Below are 13816 nucleotides of genomic sequence, written 5' to 3'. Positions count from 1 at the left end.
AGACAACATGTTCTCATTCCCAACCCATCAAATACTGACGCTCGGTCAGTGGCGCTACGCTTCAAACTCTGACACTCTAGGTACCCCTCTAGCGTCGGTTTTGGACGTGTCAGGGACGGCGCGTCAGTTTCCGCTTGTTACCAAATAAACTTCCAATGAAGGTTTACTTCGTTAGGTTTAGGCAACAGAAGAACTTGGTTAGGCTAAGGAAAAGATTGTGCTTTGGGTTAAGATAAGATAAGATAAGAAAAACTTTATTGTCTGTCACAGGTAACAGAAATTTGTCTTTGACAGGCTCAACAATAAATAGATAAAACACATATAAGATTAATAATTATATACAATTATAAAAACAGTGTGAAAATAGACTGAAGTTAAGTATGTTGCCTATTTTAAACTGTTCAAGGTGATGATGGCAGCGGGAATGAAAGATTTTTTTATATATATTTTTCCGGGCCAGTGGGACTTTGTAGCGGCGACCCGATGGAAGTAACCGAAAGGATTGAAAGGACTCATCCCAACTTGTCACATACCGCCACTTTGTCCTTCCCTTTGGCATCACTTCAGGAATAGTCAACAATTCTAAAGTAAATAGGATAAATAGGAAATAACCAGCCCGTTGTCATTCCCAAGGGGTCGATCATTGCATGTATGTATGTAAATTATTCCCAACGCTGAACACACCTGCAAGTTTCAGGCTCCTGAGAAACAAGAGAGAGAGTCTGCTACTTTGAGTGTTCGAACTGCGACCAATAACTTTCAATGTACATATGGACATGTGGGTGTTGTATTAAGATAGAGTTAAACAAATGTGAAACTTTTCTTTAAGAAAATCACACAAGAATAAAATAACATTGATCTTAAATATGTGGATGATTTAAAGGACTTAATATTGATGCAACATTCTTTTAGTACATCAAAACCACTGTGTTTTACCAAAGAGACAGACTCTCCATGAGTTTGTATTCAGAGTTAAAATACGGCAGTTTGAGATAAAAAGCTCAGTGAAGTCACCAGCGGTGGGAACCGAGTACGGACGTGAAATCTCACATACAGCTGACATGTACGGACGCTGCTGCATTACCTCTGACTATACGGTCTGTTCAACAACACTGACGTGTACTATTCACACCATTTAAGACTATCGTGCAAAAAGAAACAAACGGGGACATTTGCTCTTTGTACACGATACCAACGCGTTTCACAACAACTGTGATTTACAGCACAATCATAAAACTCACGTCCAAAATAAACATCTGCATCTTCCTGCTGAGCTCAAGAGATATTTTCATCCTTCTTATCAGAGATAACACTTTACTGATAGGAGACATTCTGCTACGCACTCACTTTATCTGCATTCATTTACTGTAAATGGAAATGTTGAAACACAGAGCAGAGGTTACTGACACGATGAACCCGATGAACTGAAGTTGAAACCAAATCATTAAAGTAAACACAGGAATGTGTTTTCCAACTTTTAGCACTTTGAATGATGAATGATGTGTTACACATGCCTTTGATTTTGACTTGCACATCGTGGTGATTTAGGAATGTGACAGTGGAAACTATCTCCTTCATTGTTTAACATGTAAAGTAACATGTTTTCATAGTGAAACTCGTCGGTCATATTGCAGCCCAGTTGCCAGATTTTTTTTTTTGTCATTGTATGTTTCTGGAAAACCACGGGATACTTTGAATATGAACGTTTCTGAACCAAAAATACGTTTAATATCAGGTTTAAAGCACTTCAGCATTGGCTTCACTTCTCAGACCCGGAGGTAACGCACTGGCAGAAATGCCGACATCTTTTCCTGGTGACTGGGCTGCATACTGAGGAGGGAAATGAGGGCAGACATCAACACTTCATGGAACAACTTTATTGAAAAGCTTTAAATGTAAGTCTTGTAGTTGGAGGTCGACTGTGGTGACATGACAGCGTTGGTTCGGGCTGGCTGACTGGGAGCGAGTCTCGTTGCTGGCATCCTGATGGCATCACTGATACGAGACACACTCCTGATTGTCAGTACGGCCGAGGTGAGAGAGCAGAACACACTTCCCACCATCAACCAGTATGAGAGCCCGAACTCAAACGTTATCCCCGGCATCCCCAGAGTCGCCTGTTAGAGAGGAAGATGCAAAAATAATGAAGTAAGGCCATTATTTCTTCCTCTGAATATGCCTAAAAGGCATGAAAACTTTCTACCTGTGATTTATCCCCCTTCTCTCTTATTAGAAATTCACTAAGAAAAAAATGGATACTGCAATTTCAAAAGTACGTCTACCTTGATTTGTAAAAAATCTTTAAGGAACACCATTAAACCTGTGCTGCAGGCGTGTCTCCTCTCCCTCTCTGAGACCTTTTTCTTTTTTTTATGAATCCCGCTGCCTGCCATCTACATTAGTTAGCAGAGTGTCTAACTAGTCCGCAGCTCTTTCAGCTTATTTTAGCTCGACATGGCAGGTTTTATCTCTGAGCTGGGCATCAAGCTTCGGTTTCTGCTCGCCAGAAAAACACATTGTGACTGACAACACACAGCAGATATTCAGAGGCAGAGGAACGATAAACAGGAAATAAAAGGGGTTTATTGTTATATGCCCACAACAAGATATGCCCACAACAAGCTCTTGATAACGAGCATCTTGAGAGGAAAATAAATGGGATTTAATTGATTTGCAATGCTGATACCATTAGATGAGTCAGTGCAGTGAACATATTGAAATATTCAAGATGCTTATCTAAAGAGTGTGGTACAGAAAAGGTAACGGCTGCTACACAGGAAATTAAGATGTTGGATCATATTCTGACGATATCAGCAGACAAATTCTAAATGGGAGCCAATTTAGATTTTGGTTACATAGACTGTGAATAAGAAGTGGACTTAGTCATCGTGATGTCATATACTGGTTTGTAGACTGCTGTTTTGAAGCGAGTTCGGCATTTTGGACGTCGCCATCTTGGTTTTTTGCAACCAGAAGTGACACGAGAGAAAGAAAGTAGGGCAGAATGCTGAATAAGACATTTTTATACGACCAAAAAGGTTATAATTAACTTTATGAACTGAAACACACTCTAAAAGGGTTAAAGTTGTAAGACGAAAACACGGACAACTCCCAGACCGGACAACGCCGTGGTAGCGACCTGTCAATCACAAGGTGGCCCCGCCCTTAAGCATCCCTGCTTTATGGTCTATCTGACTCTAAATGGGATCATCATTACCTCCGCCAAGGCCGAAGGCCTAGGAAGGAAGTTATGTTTTCACCGGCGTTGGTTGGTTTGTTTGTTTGTTTGTCCGTTTGCAGGATTACTACAAAAGTCCGCCATGGATTTGAATGAAATGTTTTGTAGCGGTGGGGTGTGGCACAATGAACAATACATTAGATTTTGGCGGCGATCCGAATCATGGTCCGGATTCAGGACTTTTTTTAAGATCAGCCAGAACATTAAGACCTCTGGGTATAACACATGCACAGTGTTACTGGTGACGCGTTGATAACGCATGACCCCGCCTCCTTCCTTCAGAGAGAGAGACAGAGAGAGAGTGGAGGGTGGGGGGAAACAACTGTAGAATCTGCGTTTTTTCACATTAAACTCGGTGAAATCACAGTTGAGTTCGACCAAAGCACACTTGGTGATTGTTGGAAAGAGTAACGACGACGGTTTAGGTGAGTTTTATTTTGTTTCTGTCCAGTTTGAATTAAGTTTTTTATGATGCTCCGCTACGTACAGCTGATCTCAACATAAACTAAAAGACACGTGGATGATGGTGCAAGCTGCACGGAGGGGGGGAGTGCCAGTCTAGTTTACTAAATGAACATCATGCTGTATTGAAGAAGACTTGAAACTAGCGATTGAGACCATAAACTCATGTTTACAATGTTAACTGAGGTAATACATCAAGAGAGAAGTAGGCAACCAGATTTCTTTTAGCAACCAGAGGAGTCGCCCCCTGCTGGCTGGTAGAAAGAATTCAGGTTTAAGGGGTTCACTTCTCAGACCTGGAGGTTCCCCTCTGGTTTGGTGGCAGCAGGTTTTTAAAGGATTGTTTAAAAAACCTCATATAATATCAATGTTGTGTGAAACCTACTTCTTGTCTGTATCTGGTGTAAGTGTCCACCCCGTACCACAGCAGGCGAGCTGCACCACACACACCTAAAGAGAGATACGCTCATTTGAAACCAATAGATACGAGTCAGAAGTTCAACATTACAACTGTCGCTGCGTGAAGTGTAAATAACTTTAATTGTGTGGAAATGTGTCTGAACCAAGAGAATGATATGAATCTGAAGTAGTCGCCCACTGAGCAGAAACCACAGACCAGACAAACTGCTTCTGGCTGGATCTGATTAAGGCTTGTTTTGTTGAGAGTGAGGAGCTGCAGCTACAGACCTCCACACAGACAGAGGGCACCAGAGACCTGCAGCAGCCGGACCTGAACCGGCACACTGTGGACCAACGTAGTCCCCCTCAGGCCCGGTATCATGATCAGGATGGAGACCACAGACAGAACAAACGTCCCCTCCAACGCTGTTCTCATAGCCAACACATCAGCTGTGGGAAGGAGACAAGCAACATACACCAGACTGAAAGTTTGTACATTACAGTTCATTCTCTGTTTATCCAAATATGGAAGCCCTGAGAGGCAAGTAAGAGACAACAATTATGGTGATCCATTTTCTAAGTCTGATTTAAATTGTTTTCTCTCCTGTGTTTATGACAGAGTGATTTAACAACAGGTGGAAAGAAAGGTTTTGCCACGATAATCTCTCTAAGTCACCCTGCCTCTTTCCTTCTGCCTGCAGAGGGACAGAGAGAGCGCGGGGTGGAGGTAGGGGGGGGGGATATACCTTTAGATTCGGTGTTTTTTCACATTAAACTCAGTGAAATTACAGTTGAGTTGGACCAAAGCACACTTGGTGATTGTTGGAAAGAGTAACGATGACGGTTTAGGTGAGTTTTATTTTGTTTCTGTCCAGTTTGAATGAAGTGTTTTACAATGCTCCGCTACGTACAGCTGATCTCAACATAAACAAAAAATGCACGTGGATGATGGCGCAAGCTGCACGGAGAGGGGGGAGGGGGGGCAATCGTACTCGGACACCTTGGCGGAGGTCTGCGCTCTCCGAGTGCCATTCTAGTTTGTTGATGTAATACTCATTTTGGCCACTATAGGCACCACTACCCCATGTTCTAAATAGGACTAAACGCATTCATGTGTTCTTCCAGGTGAGTCACAATTCTCTCAGTGAAATATGATGAGTTTATCAGAAGAACTAAGCAGAACTCTGATTTAATGAAATCACATGTTATAAAAAATTGCGTGGACGTGCTGAGTCGCGGTGTTTTGGGATGTTAAACAGTAACGTTACACATTTTACTTTAGTTAAGAGCTGTTACATATCAGCCGAAATGAAAAGTCTTTCTTTAGGAGTCATACAAAGTCATACATTGTGATTTAGGAGTAACATCTGTGTAACAGAGGAACCCAGATCTGTTAAATTGAGCAATATGTTAATGGAGTCTGGCGATCACTGGACTCCCAACAACTCCAGTGTGTATTTGTGATGTTATCGGTTGCATGTGAGGCGTTTCAGGGCAGAGATCCATTCACACTGATGTCAGATATGGGTCACTTCAAACATGAATGTGAACGGTGTAGGCCAGGGGTCAGCAACCTTTACTATCAAAAGAGACATTTTAGGCAAAAAAAAGAAGAAAAAAAAATCTGTCTGGAGCCGCAAAACATTTGAGCATTGTGATGAAGGTAACACAGTTTATAGTCTAAGTATATAGTATATAAGTCTAATGCAGTTAGGGCCAAAGAGACAATGTACTACGGAGTATTAGGGTCACATTGAGGGAAGAAACATCTGAGATTTACAGAATAAAGTCACAATATTACGAGAATAAAGACATAACTTTATAATATTATGACTTTATTCTTTAAATCTTAGATTTATGTTTTTTTTCCTCAATGTGGCCCTAATACTCCGTCGTACCGTCGTACCATAGACCTACAACAATGATAAATCAAAATGAAAATGTAAACAAAAAGCAGTTATTCATTTCCATTTTTAAAACTCCACAGGGAGCCACTGGAGAGGAGCTGAAGAGACGCAGGCTGCTGACTCCTGGTTTAGGCAGAAAGATCGAGCACTAAGCCCTGTGATGTGACCGTAGCCTTAGATACCTCTGCGGTGATATTTGAGGGAGGGAGTGGATGTGTCGTTGTACCTGGCAGGTGCTCCATGTAAGACACGGACACGTCACACGTCCTCAGGCCCACCAGGCTGTCATGAACACACTCCCCCCACAGGCCTCGACAACGGGAGCTCAGACCCACCGAGGTCAGCTGATCTTTAGCTCCTTGCTGGACCGGCACACACATTAAAATGAAGGGTCTGAATGATAACATGGGCGTTATGATTACAGTCAGAGAAGCTAATCTAAACTGTAAGTGGTAAAATAAAGCATGTGAAATCGTAAAACATGAATAAATGTGTCTCCAAAATACACCCTTTAGACGAGTGGCTGTCTGCCTTGTGGTATCCACACACTAAAGCTCAGAGATCACCCACCAGAGCATCACTGCAGTCAGATAAACTACACAGTACTGCAGCCTAGTGGTAACTCTACACTCCTTCTTCATATGAGGATTAGCAGTGAGATGTTGTGTGTGTGTGAGTGAGTGAGTGCAGACATGTTCCTCCATCCTCCTACCCTCCAACAGTTGTGTCCAGCAGCAGCGATGAGCAGCAGCAGGCTCGTCAGCGCTACCAGCAGCCCCAGGACCTCTGTCTGTCCTCTGCTCATCCTGTCCTTTCAGTCAGCTGGTGGAACAATTAACAACTTCCATCATGAAAATATCAGACGTGTGAACAAGTGAAGCCGATTTCCAGACAGTGATGGACAAGCATGGCCGGCCTGGCGATGTCAACAAAGCATGAAGTAGCTTGTGCATAAATAAATACATTTTAATTTTTTTTTAAAAAAATGTAAAAAAAAAAATTAAAATAAATACAAAAATATGTGCAAAATAAATAAATGCAAAATGAATAAAAACATAAGTCCAAAAATAAATAAATACCATTAATTAACTGATAAAATGTAACATAAATCAATATTTCTGTTTTAATTTGCTTCTTTATTTATTTATCTTTGTATTAATTCCTTTATTTATTTTTTCTTTTGTTTAATTTTCCCTTAATTTTCCATTTATTTATGTGTTTATTTTTATTGATTTTTGCTACATTTAATGACATATAAATACATTTAAAAATAAATAAAAATAAATACATAAATAAATAAAAGGAAAAAATAAACAGAACAGTGAAAAAATAAGGGAATTAATACAAAGATAAATAAATAAAGAAGAAAATTAAAACAGATACAGTATCAAGTAATTTTTTCAGTAAATCATTTTATACTGTTACTCAAATAGTTATTTTTTTTATGACTACTTTCTACTTGAGTACTTTTTTGGTGAAGAACTTTTTTTTTGCGACCCTACCCACCTCTGTTTATTTCCAAAAAATGTCAAACCAACACTTAAACCACTTTTTTACACTCTTACAAGTGTATTGTATTTTTTTTTCATATAAAATCTTAATCTAAATGAATAACTATAGATGTCAATAAATGTAATGCAGTCAAAGTAGAATTGTAAAGTTGCATTATATGGAAATACTCAAAAATCAACAAAATTAATGTGTGCAGGCTTTTAACACCAAAAATGATGGCGAGATTTAGAATTATTATTTTTGCTAATGTTCATTTTTTCAAAGTATAACCCACCTGCATGTGGATGGATACAGATTTGTGGATGAGAAAGGAAATTTACTCCTCGAGAGGAAGTGCAAAAAAAAGTCTGTTATACAACTGAGATTTAATGTTTAAAAAAGAAGACAACTTCCATAACTTTAAGATGGTCACTGTACTTCTTAAACATTTGAAGGCAGTATTTTCTAAGAAGTTACATTATCTTTTAATGAGGAAAATGTTAAAAATTATCTCCTCGTGTGGTGAAATTCTTTAAATATCTTGAAAAATAATAATCTTGCAGCTGTCACGAGGGGGTAATGAACAGCGCTGTGGAACTGTTGAAAAAAAAAAATAACACACTTACCTCTTAGAAAATGTTTTATTTCAAGGACTGACTCTCAAAGTGGATCCGTTCAGCTCCCAAAAAGAGAGGAACGTGGGAGAGATTTGGTGCAAAAAGCAGCTTCAGATGAGTGTGTGTCTTTGGCCTTGATCATTCCCAAATGAAGTGCTGTGTTACTGGGGTTTGGCAAAGGGCTGGAATTAAGAATATAAACACATTAACCACGCATGACCTTCAGAGCTGCACTACCACTTTCCATTTTGCTCCCCCTCTCTGGTTATTCTTTGACAAGTCTCAACTTTGACTTAAAAGACAAAGAAAACTGCAGTAAATCATCTGAAGACATTTTCTGCCATTTAAGGCGGCTCAGATGTGGTGAGAAGATACTGCATGTTGAGATGACAAGATAAAAAAGGAGACATTTAAACGCATCACAGAGAGACAAAGAGATAGACGAGAGAGACACAGAGAGAGTGAGAGAGTGAGAGAGAGAGAGAAGCCATATTGAGATGTTTAGGTGGATTCTTATTGTGGAGTGAAAATGCCAGCAGGCTCAGAGCCAGCCGCCTGCGAGCTGAAGAGGGCAGTGTTAGTCTTCCTACTGCGCCACACCTCACTGGGAAGACTGGAGTTGTTAACCAAAAAAAAAAAAAAGCTCATATCCATAATTACTTTCAGTGATGTATACTGAATCCAGAAAGCTCTCTGCATATTAATATTGAGCGTTAATAGGTTTCACAATAATTAAAAGTGATTTTTTTTTTTTTTTTTTTTTTTAATTTACAAAGATTAGTTCAGGTCTTATAAATAAATGTGCTTTAATAAAAATAGAAGGATTTGGTTGCAGGAGTTTCTGCTGGGCCAGTCATTAGTAATGGAGTTGAACACAGAGTGTGTGTGTGTGTGTGTGTGTGTGTGTGTGTGTGTGTGTGGTATGCAAGATTAAGTAGTCATTTGTGTGTGTGCTTGTGAATATTGGCAGTTTTGTCCTTGCATATGTGTGAATATCAGTGTGATTTTGTGAATATTAGCAGGTGTTTGCGTGGCACATGTCACCGTTCTTCTCTCCGCGTTACTCCACTCCTCCATCTCCTCCATCTCCTCCTCACAAAATGGGCTTAAAGGCTCATAATCACCTATCGATTCCCCATCATCATTACCACCACAGTTAGCTCTGTGTATGAATGAAGCCTCGTCTGAATGGGAGGCCGAGGAGGCGAAGCTGCACGGGACCAATTGCACACCCCGCCTCTGATCCGAACAAGGTCAGAGGAAATCGATCCCCTTTGATCGGAGACTTGCTAAAGAGAAACAACAATTTCCAGAGGCGCTGCCAGCCAGAGCAGAGCAACACAGTCTGGAGGTTCTCCTCCGGCCAAACGTCTGTGTCCAGAGAGCGTCTGCCGCTAAAAGACCACACAGCAAAATCAGGTTGTCCTTTCATGAAGCCATCTGGTTTTATAGTTACTGGTAGGTGGAGTTTGTTACCTTTGGATGGTGGCAGACTGACTGTTTCCCCTACTTTCAGTCTTTATGCTAAGCTAAGATAACTGCAGCTTCATATTTAATGGACAGACATGAGAGTGGTTTCATTTTTCTAATTTCATGTCAAAGTTTTGCTTTAAAGCCACGATGTGTTGACTCGGCACGTTCACAGAAAAGGCCTATGAATGACACAATAATGCGCGAGGCATTTAGCGTACGTAGCTATACCTACGAAAAGTAATGCACTGTAATTTGTGTGTATTTCACGTAATCGGAAACCAGGAAATATAAAGAGTGGCGAGCGCCACATAGGGAGGAGGTCGGGGTGGATGGATGGATGGGTGGGTCAAAAAACGCAGGACTTTCGTCCAGGATACAGTTGTTCATGTCCCGTGTGAAACCAGAAGTCAACGTTGACTTATTTGTCACGTAACTGACGTACTGAAGCAACACTACTTCCGGAGTTACTGTAACCCAAACCACGCTCTGTTCCTAAGCCTAACTAAATATTTTTCTTGCCTAAACCTGGGGAAGTAGTTTCTTGTGAAGACAGAAGTTCATTTTTAAAGGACCGTATGCATGTAACAAACGGAAATTGACACGTGTTGCTGGACATTTGTAGGAAAATTAATGAAAAAGGAGGACTAACTTTTTTGTAAGATATCATACAAACCGACGTATGAGAATACGTTCAATAAGAATGCCTGACGCAGCCGTGTAAACATGCTACGCTCAGAGCTGGTGACGTAGAATAAAAAGTGAGAAAGACTGTTTATGGTGAGCAGTTGGGGAAGTGGATGGGTCCAACAAACACAGGACTTTCAAACAGGAGACGGGGTGTTTGAGACCATTGTTTTGTAAGTTATGTTAATGACATTTGTGATGTGTTTTCCGTACTTCTGTTACGTTGTTTATGTACTTATTTTTCTTAGTTTACGGACTTATTTTAAGCCCAACCACGATGTTTTCCCTAAACCTAACTATGTGGTTTTGTTGCCTAAACCTAACTGCCGATGTTGCCGTAGTTTTGTTGCGAGGCGTACAAATGATTCGGAAAATGGGTCCTAATGACACGCGGAATATCCATGTAATGTTGTGCTATTTAGACGACTTCCTGTGAGATCGGGTAGGTTGACTTCTTATGTGATCATAGCAACATTTAATATAGTCTTATGGAATATTGTTGAAAAATGGTAAAAACGTATGTGTTGCTTTCAGTTTATATTCAGGGCTGTTAAAATTTAGAAATGCACTGAAACCAATCCAGCTGTGGCTGACGTTACTGTATTTGTAAACAGCACAATATTGTTTTAGACCTAATTATAATTTGATTTACAGTTAACTATATTTTATATACAGTGCTGTGTTATAGACTATTTGAGTTATACAGTAATTTAATTTGTACAGTCATTTGAAAAGCGTTTGAAACAGCTTCACTGTATTTTGAAACAGTCAATAACACTTCAATAAGAAGCGAAGCTGTTCGTTTCATTAATTTATATTTATGTGATAAATATACAAATGAAAAGTTGATGGTAATCTGCATGAGATATAAAGAAAAAAAAATGGTTATAATAATCATGCGCTAATAGTGATCAATTTGACCCGGACAGACGTGATCACTATGTTTCCACTGTATAAATAAACTGTTTCTACATCAGAGCATCTCATCCCCAGACTGAGTATCAGAAATATAAGTGAAATATTAAAGTAATCAGCAGCTCCATCCAGTCCAACTCCAGTTTGGACAGTAAAACCTAATTCCTCGACCCAGAGGAGAGTAAAATAATGAAGTTTCTCCAGCACTCACATTTCAAACAGGGATGTGTCGCTGCTGCTCGCGGCAGCATCACAAATAAAAAGCCATCTCTGCATCTGTCCTCTTGTCTCGCTGATCTTTGAAGTCTTTCCATCGAGAGACGACAGCACTGAAAATTCAGTCCTGTTTTTCTTTTTCTTTCTCTCTTTCTTTCTTTCTTTTTTTCTTTCTTTTCTTATCATTCTCCTGTTTTTGCTTTGAGACTTTCCCTGAGATCTAATTTCCTCTCATCTCATTTTTTGTTTCTAGATGGCTGAAGGCAGAGCGGTGCCAACCATGCTACACTGCACCTACGTATACAATCCAAAACAGCCCCGAGGATTTGGGAATAATTATCTAAATTTGCCTCCACTTGTCATGCTGGATCACAGACGAGGCCTTTCTCTATTCCACCAGCCCGGTCTCACCTAAAAGGCGTATGAATGGCACAGTCATTTTGTGTACAATAACAACGGCGTTCTTGCTTTTGGCGTTTCTAATTCACTTAAGTCTGTACTGCAATGTAAATACTTCCACATGAATACTATACTCTCAGAGTGACATAGAATAAAAAGAGAGAGAGACTGCTTACCGTGAATGGGTCCAACCATAGACTGTATATAAAGAAAAGTGAAACCAAAACATCTCCATCGCCCCCTGGTGGCTGGCTGCAGTATAGGTCATAAAGCCCGCCCCCTCCATGTTAGCGGATGGAACATGAGCCACGCTACAATGTCAAAATACATTTTCCCCAAAGATGGTTTCTGTCATTTTAGGTAGTTCTTATCACGCTGATGTTCGTTCAAGTGTTCATTTTTCTGATAAGTTTGGTTTTAATTAGTTATTTGATGCTATAAAAAGGGCAAGACGTCATGATTGACAGCTGCTCTGAGTGAAATAGTTGCAGCCGGTGAAGGAACTGGCCTTCTACCTCCGAGAGGTCAAGGCCCAGTTACGTGCTGGTTAATCTTGTGTGACAAAGAGTTTTTCCAAACAGACGGGTTAAAGCATAATAATACAATTTATTCCGAACAATTAATGTTGCATAAGTAAAAATAAAAGAGTTTACAGATATCTGGATCCAATCAACATGTCCCTGACAACATACAGTGCATGGGTCAGTTCGTGAAGTCTGAACCCCGAGCTATCCCTGATCCAGCCTATTCATGGTTTACACAATATTAATATTCATGAGCTTATGGCACGTGATGTTTCTGCTGCATGTCTTCTTCTTCTGTTATCTCCTTCTGACTCCTTCCTCCCTTTGGCCTTGAAAAAGAAGAACAGCACCTCCCTCTCCTCTCTTTCCCCACAATTCACTCTATTCATAACAAATCCGACAGTCAGGTTATTGTAGATCATAATAAGCACTTTTGTACATAATAAATCCAACAGACCCTCTTTTGAACTTAACTAAGTTCACCTACAGATAATGTTACATACAGATATATTTATTATAAGCATAGATAATGTTACGTACAGATGTATTAATTATAAGCATCATCACACAACCTCTTCAGGATCAACATCTTCACTATCCCCCACCATTTCCAGGAGACCCTGTCTCTCCGCTTGGAACATGGCCATCTGATAAGAAGGAGGTGCATCCGGATGCTTTCGTTGCACAGCAGAAATGATCACACGCTCAGTGAGGTGGCGAATACAAGGAATACAGCAACAACCGCATAATACTAAGCATGTACACACAGCTAGGATTGAGGAGAATAGAGATACCACCATGGACTTCCATTTCCCAAAGGTACGGTCTAACCAGTCGTGAATGGGGCTGTTGATACCTGAGTCATCGTGCATGGATTCAGACAGCGTCCGGAGCCCCTCTAGCGCCTTAGTTACAGTCCCGTCCGGCGCTGTATTATTAGGGATGAAAATACAACATGAGTCTTGGAACATTGAGCATACACCGCCTTTCTCTGCCAGCAGCATATCTAATGCCATTCTATTTTGGATCACCATCAGTGACGTAGGAGCCATTTGTTCAGCTAGTCCGGCAATTGCATCACGGGTTAGATTAGTCAAACGGAGAACATTATAATGGATGTAGTTAATGCGGTCAACATTTTTGTTAGGAGTGATAGGGATCAGAGCACTTATTATAGGTATGTTTTCAAAACCTGCAGCTATTTGGTCAGCTAGTTTATATTCATTAGGGGAGCTACCTCACTACATCATTCTTTATAATCTTGGTTTAGCCTTCCCCCCCCTTGTAGCCCACACCTTCCACCCTGCTTCTGAGTGAAAGCATTGTCTATTGTTAAAGAGTTACTTGCGATTAGCCAGTTTTAGCAGAGTGCAGAGGCGAGGATGATAAGTAATGTATCTAAACTAGTATAGTCTGTGCTTTCCCAGGTTATTCAGATTTATCTGAGTACACAAACTCTACACAAGGGTCATGGTATTTTCTCTCACATTC

General features: G+C 40.3%; 1 protein-coding gene across 1 annotated transcript; it reads right to left on the bottom strand.

Annotated features, from left to right (window-relative positions):
- Positions 1 to 1804: 1804 nt before the first annotated feature.
- LOC119496427 (claudin-16-like) lies at positions 1805 to 8293 on the bottom strand. Its single transcript, XM_037783724.1, has 6 exons — positions 8124 to 8293; positions 6719 to 6828; positions 6233 to 6368; positions 4388 to 4549; positions 4086 to 4150; positions 1805 to 2117 (listed from the first exon to the last, which is right to left on the bottom strand). The coding sequence occupies exons 2-6, from the start codon at positions 6809 to 6811 to the stop codon at positions 1890 to 1892; spliced, it is 684 nt and encodes a 227-aa protein (XP_037639652.1). The 5' UTR covers positions 6812 to 6828; positions 8124 to 8293; the 3' UTR covers positions 1805 to 1889.
- Positions 8294 to 13816: the final 5523 nt, after the last annotated feature.

The sequence above is a fragment of the Sebastes umbrosus genome, chromosome 1 (assembly GCF_015220745.1).
Source record: "Sebastes umbrosus isolate fSebUmb1 chromosome 1, fSebUmb1.pri, whole genome shotgun sequence".
NCBI lineage: Eukaryota > Metazoa > Chordata > Actinopteri > Perciformes > Sebastidae > Sebastes > Sebastes umbrosus.
The sequence above is the reverse complement of the archived record's forward strand: the minus strand, read 5'-3'. Positions and strand labels throughout refer to the sequence as shown.